This window comes from Thamnophis elegans, chromosome 1 (assembly GCF_009769535.1).
Source record: "Thamnophis elegans isolate rThaEle1 chromosome 1, rThaEle1.pri, whole genome shotgun sequence".
Lineage (NCBI taxonomy): Eukaryota > Metazoa > Chordata > Lepidosauria > Squamata > Colubridae > Thamnophis > Thamnophis elegans.
Window position 1 is genome coordinate 75,047,315 of NC_045541.1, and position 12,496 is coordinate 75,059,810.

The 12,496-nt window shown below is 40.0% G+C and overlaps 1 protein-coding gene across 7 annotated transcripts in view; it reads right to left on the minus strand.

Moving 5' to 3' along the window:
- PPP6R3 (protein phosphatase 6 regulatory subunit 3) overlaps positions 1 to 12,496 on the minus strand; it is a 60,717-nt gene that overhangs the window by 29,054 nt on the left and 19,167 nt on the right. For 6 of the 7 annotated variants that reach the window (XM_032220988.1, XM_032220978.1, XM_032220935.1 and 3 more), the window contains exons 3-4: positions 4,064 to 4,189; positions 1,646 to 1,878 (exon numbers count right to left, since the gene is read on the minus strand). In XM_032220988.1, the coding sequence (XP_032076879.1) occupies positions 1,646 to 1,878; positions 4,064 to 4,075 (245 nt within the window). In that variant the 5' untranslated portion in view covers positions 4,076 to 4,189. The remainder of the gene's footprint in view (positions 1 to 1,645; positions 1,879 to 4,063; positions 4,190 to 12,496) is intronic. The other variant, XM_032220969.1, reaches the window with a different exon arrangement.

Here is a 12,496-nt window from a genome sequence, read left to right on the forward strand (position 1 = left end):
AAAAGAAAATAGTTGAGGTTTTATTTTACTACAATTACAAAGCCATACATAAAAAAAGACATGCATTAATTATTCTTTTACAGCCTGTTACATTCTGAATTAACCCAGCCATTTTTCATAATCTGTGCAGGTTTCATAGGACTTCCATTTGAGAATAGCATTTCAATGAAGCTACTTTACAGATGGTTCTTCAACCGATTTATGTATACAATAGACATTATTTATACGAACAACATAAAGTCTCCTTATCATTATCAGATCTAGCCCTGGCACAAACCCAAACTTCTGGAGCTGACCAAAAGCAAAAGTTGAGAATAAAAAAAGCAATGTAACATTATACAGTTCTCCAAGGATATATACAGCATCAAATTGGAAAGAGTAAGCGGCATCCAGAAAGCCTCTAAAGTTTCAGCTGGGCAGTGTAGCAACATCAGCACTTCCCTATGTGGCATTCACGCACCATGGCAGAGGAACGGGAACAAGCACAAGTCAGAGCCACTTAGAGTATGCCTCCAGTAGACAAAACCCAGCATTGGGAACCACAGCAAACTGTAAGATTTACAGGAGCCAAGTGAAAAGTCCTTTGGCGAGCTATTATGAGATGTAGCAAGAAGCACTCATGTTTATCATATTCATAAAGTTTCTGAAATTACATTTTTGGGGGTGCCATATTGAAAAATCTCTCTCTTCACCATGCCCCTGCATGAAATGTGTGCATTTTTTTTTGCTTTTGTTACATTTTTGTTTTCTTTCACCCCTTCATTTTTAACTGAATCTATTAATTTTATATTGCTTTAATTTACATTTGAATGTTATTACTATTATTAGTAGGGACGTAGTGGCTCAGTGGCTAAGACCCTAAACTTGTTGATCAGAAAGGTCGGCAGTTGGCAGTTTAAATCCCTAGTGCCCACGTAATGGAGTGAGCTCCCGTTACTTGTCCCAGCTTCTGCCAAACTAGCAGTTTGAAAGCATGTAAAAATGCAAGTAGAAAAAATAGGAACCACCTTTGGGGGGAAGGTAACAGTATTCCGTGCGCCTTTGGCGTTTAGTCATGTTGGCCACATGACCACAGAGACGTCTTTGGACAGCGCTGGCTTTTCGGCTTTGAATCCCGTTACTTACCTTTTACTATTATTAGCAATAAGTAATATTACCAATAAAATTAATATTAATAAAATATCTAATATGTTATTAGAAAAGTGAAATCACTTCAAATAAGATCAGACCTTGGCATTTTATCCGGCCCATTGGCTGTCCCTGTCCAGCCCTCATGATATCAATCATAAATTAGTAATCAAATAAACTATACACCACACATCCAATTGAGCAGAATTTAAGTTCAGCCTATTGATAAGGCCATCACAATGATCCGAGTTTCTCATGTGACCCCTTGGGAAAATTAACTGCCCACCCCTGAACAAAACAATTTATGTTCAAATATTAGTAGTAACAATAAATAATTTTTGTTGATACAATTATTTTCATTTGATATGGTCTTAGCAAGTTATGAAAGGGAAGATTTTTTTTAGAGTATCTATCTTAGCATATAATGCATACTTCCCTAAAATTAGTAGCATGCAAATCTCTTTTCCTAACTTCTTATTTTTCCAGTGCCCAGCTTTAGATTAAACATATTTCTTACTTGTATCTGATCTTTTCATCCATGTCTTGAGGTGGCTCTTCTATAATGAATGATACTAAACTTTCCAGACATTCCGATTTCAAAAGAAATTCTATAAGTTTCCGATTTTGAGCTTTACACTCTTGTAACACATCTTCTTCATCCATCAGTTCCTTCAGTGTTACATCTTCTTTCTCCAGAAGTGTGTCTATGTGGGATGATGAATGAAGATCAAATTTCCAAAACATGCTGGTCTAGAGAAAGGGGGAAAAAAATCATACACAATTTTAATTAATGGAGTGTTTTTAAAAAGCCTGCTTAAGAAGGCCATTCCACTACCCCTCCCAGCCTTCTCAATTTGTATGCAAAAGAAACTGTAAAAGCAAGAAACTACTTTAGCCCCCCCCCAAAAAATGTAAAGAAGAAAAATGCTACCAGTATTGAAGTGCCTTAAATGATAAGCCAATGTCTTTAATATATCAATATAGTGATTAGTCATTTACAAGATTTTAATATAGAAATAGTTTGAATGTTAATGCAAGAGCAGCAAGAAAAGTATTTATGACTCAGAAATTTGATTTTAGAGTATTTTAGCATATTTTTGTCCTTTTTACTCAAAGCCTGATTACAACAATGGTCAACTCAGGAAATTGCTATAAACAAATTAATCTAATCCTATTGCTGATCCACATTTCCATCCTTAAGTGTCTATGAATTTTCGCATATATTTTTCTGCAGATCCTATTTGCAAAATATAATGAATCCTTCACTGTTTGAATAAAATTTGGATATCTTCTGGAGCTGCAAAACTCATCAGCACCAACAATCAGAACAAACCATTAATACCTCATCTGTCAGGCCTCATACTGAGTCCATATTCTATTGTTACCAGAATAAATTTATTTGATGAAGAAAATGTTTAAAAATGTATTTGTGTATATAGAATATTAGGAAAGTATTCATTATCTCCTGAATAAATCAATACTGCCTCATTACTGTTAAAAATTAAGAAGTGTCAAGGTGAGTTAAAATCTTTACATAATTTCTTAAAAATCAGGATCCAATTATTTGTTTTTTAAAAAACTTTTTAAAAACCTCTTAATATTTCAAATAATATTATTAAACACCCTCTCCCAAGCTGGATCTTTTAGATGTTAAACTGACTACAATTTCCATTATCCAAACTTTGGCTACGTTAACTGAGGCTGATGGGAGTTAGACCAAAATATCGACTGTCAGGCTCAGAGGGTTGTATTAAAGATAAATTAGTATAAGGGTGCATTAGAAGAATTTTATTTCACAGAAAAAAATAGGAATTAGCTAGATGATTCTCTGTATATTAATGTCAAATTTCAAAATGCTCAGCAATTCTATATCCATCAATTATTTAGTAAATTAGTAATTTCCTAAAGCAGGGTAATGGCAACCACTAATTAAGTACATTATGAATATTTTATGTGCTCATTTTACCAAACTGCAGTGAATTAACATCATACAATGATAACTCTGTTTCATTTTAAGACTACAACAGAGAGAACAAGTTTCATGTACAACCAGTCCTGCACGATTTTGAATTAAATACTAGCTATGTTCAATTAAGCACATGCATGATAATTTAAACATAGGGAGAAAACTATACACACTTTTATTTTGTGGAAGGAAACTATCTTATCAAAGCCAATCATATATTGTGGGCCCATACTCACTGGCCTTTTAAAAATAGATTGCAATTCTCTAAATATACACACCTGGAACTGAATCCAGTGAAACCAATAAAGCTTACTTCCAAATGCAGATCCTTAGCATTACAGTAACAAACAGTATTTAGCAGACATACAAAGGGGTGGGGTAGGGGACCAAAAAAATGATACAGGATTTGACACAGGATTCTGTACACAGGATGTACAGAATTATAAATAGTTAAGCCAATTTCTGGCTTGGCTGCCTCTTACAGTATGACTCCTACCCAATAAAGTTAACAACCATCTGCTTTTGGTATCTACCTAATCATCATAAGATTAATAAGGCAGAAGAATAACCAATGAATTAATATATTAGTACTTTTGCAGAATTTAAGTTCTATACATCAAATATATTTTACACAAATGAAAATCAAACATTGGCTTATTTATCAGGCCACTGCTACCACTCATTCGTAACATATAGAGCAATTCTACCTATATCCTATTAAAAATCTGATTTTCAGATTTCAGCTCTTCTCAAAAGAATTCCAAATCTTTGTGAACGAAAAATCCATGTGCATTCACCTTCTAGCACAATGGACATTTAGAAAGAAGACCTTTCAAGAAGATGGAATTTAGTATCAAGAAAACATATGTACCTCATGGTACATGAAATTCTACAATATATAGGACCCACTGATTTGTAATAGTAGTCAAGGATGACCAATATTAAATATCAACAAAAAAGAAAGCATACTACTGCAAACATGTTACTGCGTTATTTCACAAACTTTCTCCCAGGCAAGCTGTTTTAGGAGCTGGTTTCTCAATATGGCAGATGCTGACCAGATTACTCCATCACTTTCAACAGGAGACCAGGACCCTTGGAATAAGGAAAAATATCCAACATGGATCAAATTGCAGAAGCCCCAAAAAGATATATTTGATTGAACTTAAATCTTTAAGATGTAATTATGCTTACAAACACATATTCTATTCAAGTTCCACTTACTATTCTAATAGAATGCTCTTTGATTCTCAAATGAGATGTAAAACAGCCAGCTAATTTCATATTGTTCTGGCAAAGTCTTATCAGTCTCATGTTATTTGTTTCCAAGGAGAGAATATGGAACATTGCAACAGAAGGCTACAACCAGAATTGAACACAATAATGGAGGGCTCTTAGGAGAGCTAGACTGACCTTCAAAATATTTTTTTTAATAAAAAGCATTTTTTTTAAAAATCAAAATCTTATGGCAGCCAAATCTATGGCACCTCATTATTATTTGTTTAAATTGCTTAAAGCAAAGTATATGTTGCTGCTGAAAAGGTTGTTGATCTTTGAACAAGTATAATGAAGATAATATAGATTTTTACTCTGCCTTTATCTTTTATAAATAATTCAAAATGGCAATATATAACAACCTTCCTCCTATTTTTTCCAACAACCACCATCCAGTGAGATGGGTTGGGTTGAGAGAAAATGACCAATCTAAAGTCACTCAGCCAGCTTTCATGCCTAAGACAGGACTAGAACTCAGAGCTTCCTGGTTTCTAGGTCACTACCTTAACCATTATACCAGACTAACTCTCAAAGAGAAGAAATAAACTGAACATAGGATTCAAGAATGTACTAGAATAGTTTATTGAATTTATCATTTTCAGGCAAAAAAGACATTTATCTTCACACTGACTGAGGGGCATAAGAGCAACTTTTATTGTCGCAGCATGTAGACACAAAATGCCCAAATATACCAAGAACTGAATATATAATCGGCATTTCTACTTTAACAGTGAAAAATGTAAGGGGGCATCTGGATGATTTGACCCTAAAATTTTATTTTCAAGGCTTATTTGCATTCAACAGCTGCAATCTCATCAAATATGATAAAGAGATACTAAATCATTTTGTAAAGATTGTTTCAGTATTTAAGAATTTCCATTAAAAAAGGCTAGCTTATTAGTCTTCAGCCTTTTCCTAATCAATATATTACAGATAGTGAAGCAATCTCCTCTTCTAAATGAACTTTGTGTTGTTCTATTACTTACCAGGAATATTCATAATCTTTACTCCAGATGTACAAAACAAATTCTAAGTGACCATACTCCACCTCCATAGACTAAAAAACTTCAAAATTCTTTATGTCCTCTTTTCACATTTCTAGTATACATGGAAACTTCTCACTACTGGATATTTCAGTAATTCTTCTTGCTAACTTCCTATCAATGCACCAAGACCTAAGGTTGCACGTAACACAGTAGCCGTAAGATTACTTTTTTGGTTTTACAATTAGAGGCTACTGCCTTCAATATGCATGCCATGTTTTATGCTGTTTTTACAGCACAGGTGAGTCAGGGATCTGCATTATTGCATCACAGAAGGACATGAGCATTTCTCCACAGTTTTTAGGTGACCCCCAAGAATACTGATATTTAATTTTATATTAACACGTACATTTTGCAGTGTCCTTTTAGACTCTGCTAGTACACTCTTCTTTTACTTCAGAAGACAGCTTCTTTTACTTTAGAAGGCAGCTGTAAAAGATACTATAGAAATATGTATTTAATATATTTAAATCCTTGGCCTTATTCTGTTAAATCAAGAGGGGGAAATCTAACCTTAATTTCACATATCATTCCAATCTATTGATGTCAGACTTATTAGACAGGTGCAATTACACAAATAAGGCTGCAAGCATCTTTTGCAAGTATATGAAACTTCTGGATCAGCAAGCCAACAGCTGGAAACTGACAAGTCACCTATCCAATATATTCAATACACCTAGAAATTACTAATATTTCTATGTTTCATGCTCTTTTATGGTATCTCAGTCCATTGTTAGCGCAATTTATTCTATTCCCAGAAAGAAAAGAAAGATAGTGAATAAACTCATAAAATGGATGGGATATTTTGTGTATGCCTCCTTCTTCATTCTCATATTGGTATTTTGCAAACACATAGACACAAGAGTAGCATAGTAGCCTAGTGGTGCAGACATTCACTTGGAAGGTTGAGAGTTCAATCTTAGGTATGAAAAATATTTCTCTCCTGGGATGCAAAGAAAAAATATCTGCTTTGAACTCTACTTGGCATCAGGAAGGGAATCTGGCCAGAAAACTGTCAGCTACATCCAGTCACCCTGACTCTATCCCAAATTAAGGGATTAAAGGTTCATGAAAAATGGACCGTTTTTTGGGAGGTCTGCAGAGTGCAAAACCTTTTTTTTAATTTGCCTCTTCAAAATCTTGGTGCGTCTTATACTCTGAAAAATACGGTAACTACTTTATGACCATGCTGTTCAGTGACAGAAATTCCAGTTCTCAGTTAGCCATTGTTAACTGAGAAACCACCTTAGCCAGAATTTACTAAAAAGCAAGAACAGTCGCTGGTTTGGAGTAATCTTGTACCTGAACAAAAAAACACATTTCAGGTGTTCTGGTTTATGCGTGCGACAAAATGGAGAGCTTTTGGAACAGGAGAAATATTATCAACTAAGCAGAAGCAAAAGTAGTGCAAAGTTTGGGAAGATCAGTGAGCTGGTAGGATATACCACACTGAAAGACTGGTGTGTGTCTGTGTGTGTGTGTGTGTGTGTGTGTGTGTGTGTGTGTATGTGTTTGTATGTGTGTGTGTGTACAGCTGGGAAGATGGGATGGGATGGGATGTGTAGGTGAGTCAAATAGATTATGTCACATTGGGAGTTGTTGAGAAGGGAAAACAGGGTCATACACTAACAATAGCCCACCCTTCCTCCCCCAATTCAGATTTTCTTTTGTCCAAAACTCCAATCAACCAAAGCATATTGAGTTTTAGTTCTACTGAATCAAGGCTTGATTCAAAACTGTTCAGTAGAAACTCTGGAACACGATGCTTTGTTCCAGATTTTTTTTAAAAAATTCTAATTTCATACATTCCCTGATATTTAGTTTCAAAAATGTAACTTTCTATCATTAACATGTAGCCTTAGAATATTATCCTGTAAATATGAGCCATAGTGGCGCTGTGGTTAAAGAACACTACTGCAGGCTACTTCTGTTGATTGCCAGCTGCCTGGAATTTGGCAGTTCAGATCCCACCAAGCTCAAGGTTGACTCAGCCTTCCATCCTTCCGAGGTGAGTAAAATGAGGACCCAGATTATTGGGAGCAATAAGCTGACTCTGTAAACAGCTTAGAGAGGGCTGCAAAAGCACTGTGAAGTGGTATATAAGTCTAAATGGTATTGCTAAATGAATACAGAAAAATGTCAAATATTTCATGTTCATAAGTAATCACCTACCTTATTTTTCGGAGTATAAGACGCACCTTTTTCCCTCAAAAAAGAGGCTGAAAATCTGGGTGCGTCTTATACACTGAATGCAGCATTTTTTGCCTCCCGAAACTCTGCCCCTTCACCAAAATGGCCATGCATAGCTTTTAGAGAGCTCCTGGGGGTTGGGGAGGGCAGAAATGAGCGAAAAACCACCCGTTTTGCCTCCCCCCCGCCGAGCCCCCAGCAGCACTCTATCCTAAAGGCTATTCATGGCCTTATTTTGAAAAAAACGGGCCTGTTTTCGTGAAAAACGGGCCATTTTTGAGAGGTTTGCAGAGTGCAAAAACTTTTTTAAAAAATTTTCTCTTCAAAACCTTGCTGCATCTTATACTCCAGTGCATCTTATACTCCGAAAAATACAGTATATGCTTTCTAGAACACATAGTGAGAGCAAATTATGAGGCATACATTGCTGCATGTTTCTTACCTTCAAATTTTACCTAAGTGATATCTACTTATCTCCTTTGTATCTTCAAAATATCCCCTCATAAGATTTTGGGAACTTTTAGCATTACTTCACTTTCTTCCTTGCTTGCTTCCCAACTTTCAAATAAATGGTTATTTTCTTTATCTTCTGTAATTAAAACATGTCTTGCCTCTGATATGCCATTATGTAACTGAAATGAATTGCATATTACAATCCATGTTTCTTATGATCACATAAATAGAAAGATAACATTCAGGCTAAATTTCAGTAACTCTTTTGCCAAGACAATAAAACTATTCTCCATATAACCAAACAATGACCATATCCTGTCTTCCAAAGTCCAAGTATTACCACAGAATCTACTGGCGATATGGTTCCAGAAAATGGGTTGTATATTTAACTGAAAAAATTTGCAAGTCGGACTCTACCATTGGTCCAAGTCAATTGAAGAATTCTAACTAATTAGTATTAGGTTATATTCAACTTGCATTGAAGCTATACCTGGAAGTCCCAATGTAGTCCCTGTGGGCTCCACTAGTACCTATCAAACTTCATAGCCCTGATATCTAAACATTAAAAATGCCTGAATAGGACATTGGTCTTACCTGATATGCCTGTTCTCATAAAGTGGAGATAGCATCCAGGAATGGGTTGACCTCATCTGCTCGCTGACTGGACTGAGTCTGGCAAAGTTGTTGAGCACTCCCCTGTTGCTAGGGCTTCCAGACAAGTTGAAATGACAAGACTCAACATGTCCTGTTGTGAGTCCTATTCGTCCTGCTTGAGGACCAGTCTCCTTCAGGATGGGGGTGGATGCTATCTCCACCTTATGAGAAAAGACCAGGTATCAGCTAAGACCAACCCCTTTTCTCCATTGTGGTGGAGATAGCATCCAAGAATGGGACATACCAAAGGCTGGCTTGTGGGCCGCAGTCTGGTCCGAAGTTCCTCGCCCTTGTGAACAGTCTGTAGCACCCATCGGCCGAACACTGCCTCAGCAGAGGTAAAAATGTCCAGTTTATAGTGCCTGACAAAGGGTAAAGGAAAGGTCCAAGTGGCCGCACGACAGACCTCTTCTAAAAATGCCCTCTTCTAAAAATGCCTGCGTAGCCCACACGGTCGTGGCCACACTCCTGGTGGAATGTGCTGTGATGAGACCAGGTAACAGCAGTGCCTGTAGCTCGTAAGCTTTGGCTATGCACGCACATAGCCACCGTCCTATTGTCAACAAAATCACTTTCCTGCCTAAAGATGATGGCTGGAAGGACAGGAATAGACTTTAACTTTCTAAAGGAGGAAGTCCTCTTTATATAAATCCTGAGAGTCCTCCTGACATCCAAGGTGTGCCACTTCTTCTCAAAGGATGAGAAGGGGCTGGGCAGAAGTTCAGCAGGAGTTCCTGGGCCCTTTGGAACCAGGTGCACACCTTGGGGACAAAGGAAGGATCCAGATGTAGGACTACTCTGTCAGGATGAAAAATACAGAAGTCCTCCCTCACAGAGAGGGCCTGAAGTTTTGAAATCCTCCTACCCGACGTGACTGGCACTAGGAATGCCACCGTAAGGGTAAGGAAACATAAGGTAGCCGTCCGGAAAGGCTTAAAGGGGGATCCTGTGTGTGAGTTTAAAACCTTGGTCAGATCCCAGGTAGGGTACCTGTGCACCATGTGGAGATGAATTTAAGGGAGAGCCCCGATCTCATGGCATGTTTAACCCACGCGTCCGAAGTAATTTCCTCCCATTGGTCAGCAAAAAGGGCCAGGAGACCCCCAATGGGAGGGATGGGCGCGTCAGTATCAGGGGCGATGGAAGTAATGACCTCCTTCACCATGAAAGGACACTTGGACTGTCTACCTCTAGGTAGATGGTCCGATTGTTGTTGCTGCCTTGAGATGTAACCCCTCTGTGGCCTGATATTTGCCAGTCTGGAGTCTGGGGCCTGAAAGTTTGTAGTTTGTAGTTTGTAGTTTTATTAGAATTTGTAGGCCGCCCTTTTCCCTGAGGGGACTCAGGGCGGCTCACATAAAACTGGGAAGGGGGGAACACAAACATCAAGATAGAAGACATGTAATAAAATGGTAGGCAACATACATTCATCATTCGGGAGGGGTAACTATCCTTATCCCCAGGCCTGACGGGCGAGCCAGTTCTTCAAGGCTATGCGGAAGGCCTGGACGGTGGAGAGGGTACGAATCTCCACGGGGAGCTCGTTCCAAAGGGCCGGGGCTACTGCTGAGAAGGCCCTCCTCCTTGTGGTTGCCAGCCGACACTGGCTGGCCGATGGAATACGGAGGAGGCCTAGTCTATGGGATCTTATTGGTCGCAGGGAGGTAATTGGCAGAAGGCGGTCTCTCAAGTATCCAGATCCACTGCCATGTAGGGCTTTATGGGTGATTAATAGCACCTTGAAGCGCATCCGGAGATCGACAGGCAGCCAGCGCTTCCTTCTGAAAGGAAGGAAGTTTGTGTATGGTGAGGCATGAAAAAAGCCCCTTCTGGTACCAGGTGGTAAGATTTTTCTCTTATCCCTAGATTCCACCCAGGTGGGTTCCAGAGATTCTCCAAACAAGTGAGCCCCTTTAAATGGGGTAGAAGCCAGACGCCACTTGTGGCGAGCACCCGTCTGCCACTGTCGGAGCCAGAGTAAGCGCCGCACCACTACTGAGGAGGCCAGAGACTTGGATGCAAATCTAGCAGCATTGAGAGTGTCATCAGCTGAAAACTGGATCATTGGCACCAGCTTGTTGACATGCTGGTGCATCTTGGTATCGGTTGCTGGGATCCTCTCCTGCAGCTGCCGAAGCCAAAGCAATGAGGCTCAGTTGAAAAATGAGACGGTCATAGATGCCCGGAATGCCCACACAGCTGCTTGATGGCTCCTCTGTAGAATTAGATCCTCCTGTCTGTTCTCCAATTTCAAAGATTCTTCAGATACATCAGGCGTGGTGGATGACATGTAGAGGGCCGCCACCAGTGTGTCCACAATAGGTAATTGAAGTGACTGGGCAAGCTCAGGACTCACATTGTAAAACGCCTGTTAGCAGAGATGGCATAGGACTGGAAGCAGTTGAGGCCCACTACCTTTGGACCACATCAATGAAGAGTCTAGGCGCTGGAATTGTCTCCGCCTCCATACTGTGCTCTGAGAAGAGCGGGTCTGCTGTGGTGGTTAGGGTCTCTGGTATCAGGTCAGCAATTTTGGCACAGTTTAACTGAGTTCTCAGCCTTAAAAAGAAGTGACTTGAATGTGACGAGTTGGAACAATTCAGTGAAGGTGGGCTGTTCTGTGATCATGCCCTCATCATCTGACAAGTCTGCTTCTCTTATTTCTCCCTCTTCAGAGGGTGGAAACTGGTTACGCTGTGAGGGGGTGGGTGAGTAAGCCTCAGGGTCTGCTAAAATATCTGCATGCTCTAGGTGCAGCTCAGAGGCCGCCAAGGAGGCTCGTCTGGACTGGTGTTGTAGCCCAGCTCCAATGCCCTGTCTAATTGCATTGGCAACAATGTCGTGCAAATTAGGTTGTCATTGGGTCTGTCTGCAATTCTGGGTGAAGACCCGCAGCTGTTGGGGTAAAAGTGGCTACTGGAGCCGCCCTGACCTAAGAATGAGGCTGGTCTATGATGTCAGATGAAGTATTCAAATCTGACGCTGATCCCCATAGTCTGGTGTTGACAGGGAAAACAGGGCTTAAGGGAGAAATCTGCTCTTCAGCTCCCCCTGGTGACAGTCATTGAGTGCCTGGCATAGGAAGAGCCTGACTCGCCTCTCATAAGGGAGCCTTGAACCTTTGGTTGCCAGCCTGAGAGCAAAGGCAGTCCAAGGTCTTATCCCTTCTTTTCAAATTTTGAGGCAGACTTGGAGGTCTTAAATGGCTTTTCCTGCTTATTTGCATTTTTAGCGTTGCTTTTATGCCCCGTTGAAGTAGAGGGCTGCATTGTAGGTGCCAAGGCAGCTACCAGCAATGATGTTATAGTGTGCTCTTTGTCAGCCTGATCTCTCTCGCTGCGAGTAACTGCTGCTGCGCCCTCCATTTTGACTCCCTGACAAGCAGCCTTTTTAACCCCTGCCGTGCAGATGGCTTCAGCACTTCCTGGTGATAGATGGGATCGCTTTTTGCAGCAGGCTTGACTGCTGAGTAGGAAAGTGGAGTCTAGCCATCTGCCTCGCTAAAAGTGCTGTCACTTTGAGCCCTAGCTCTTTTGAGCCATTAAAAGTTTGAGGTGTGAGGAGACTCGTAGAATGGCAGGCTGTGCATTTCACTCGCTAATAGCAGTGAAGCCCTGTTGAGGCTGATGGTTGCCCGCTCACTGCCCCGCTCTTTGTTGTGACAGGTTATCCATCTCCATGTGGGGCGCAAAGCTCCTGCCCATGGAGATGATACCAAGACGCATGGAGCTCCAGCTAGATCAGGGAATTGTTTAAGAGCTGGCGGCTGTAATTAGAGCGTGAGGCT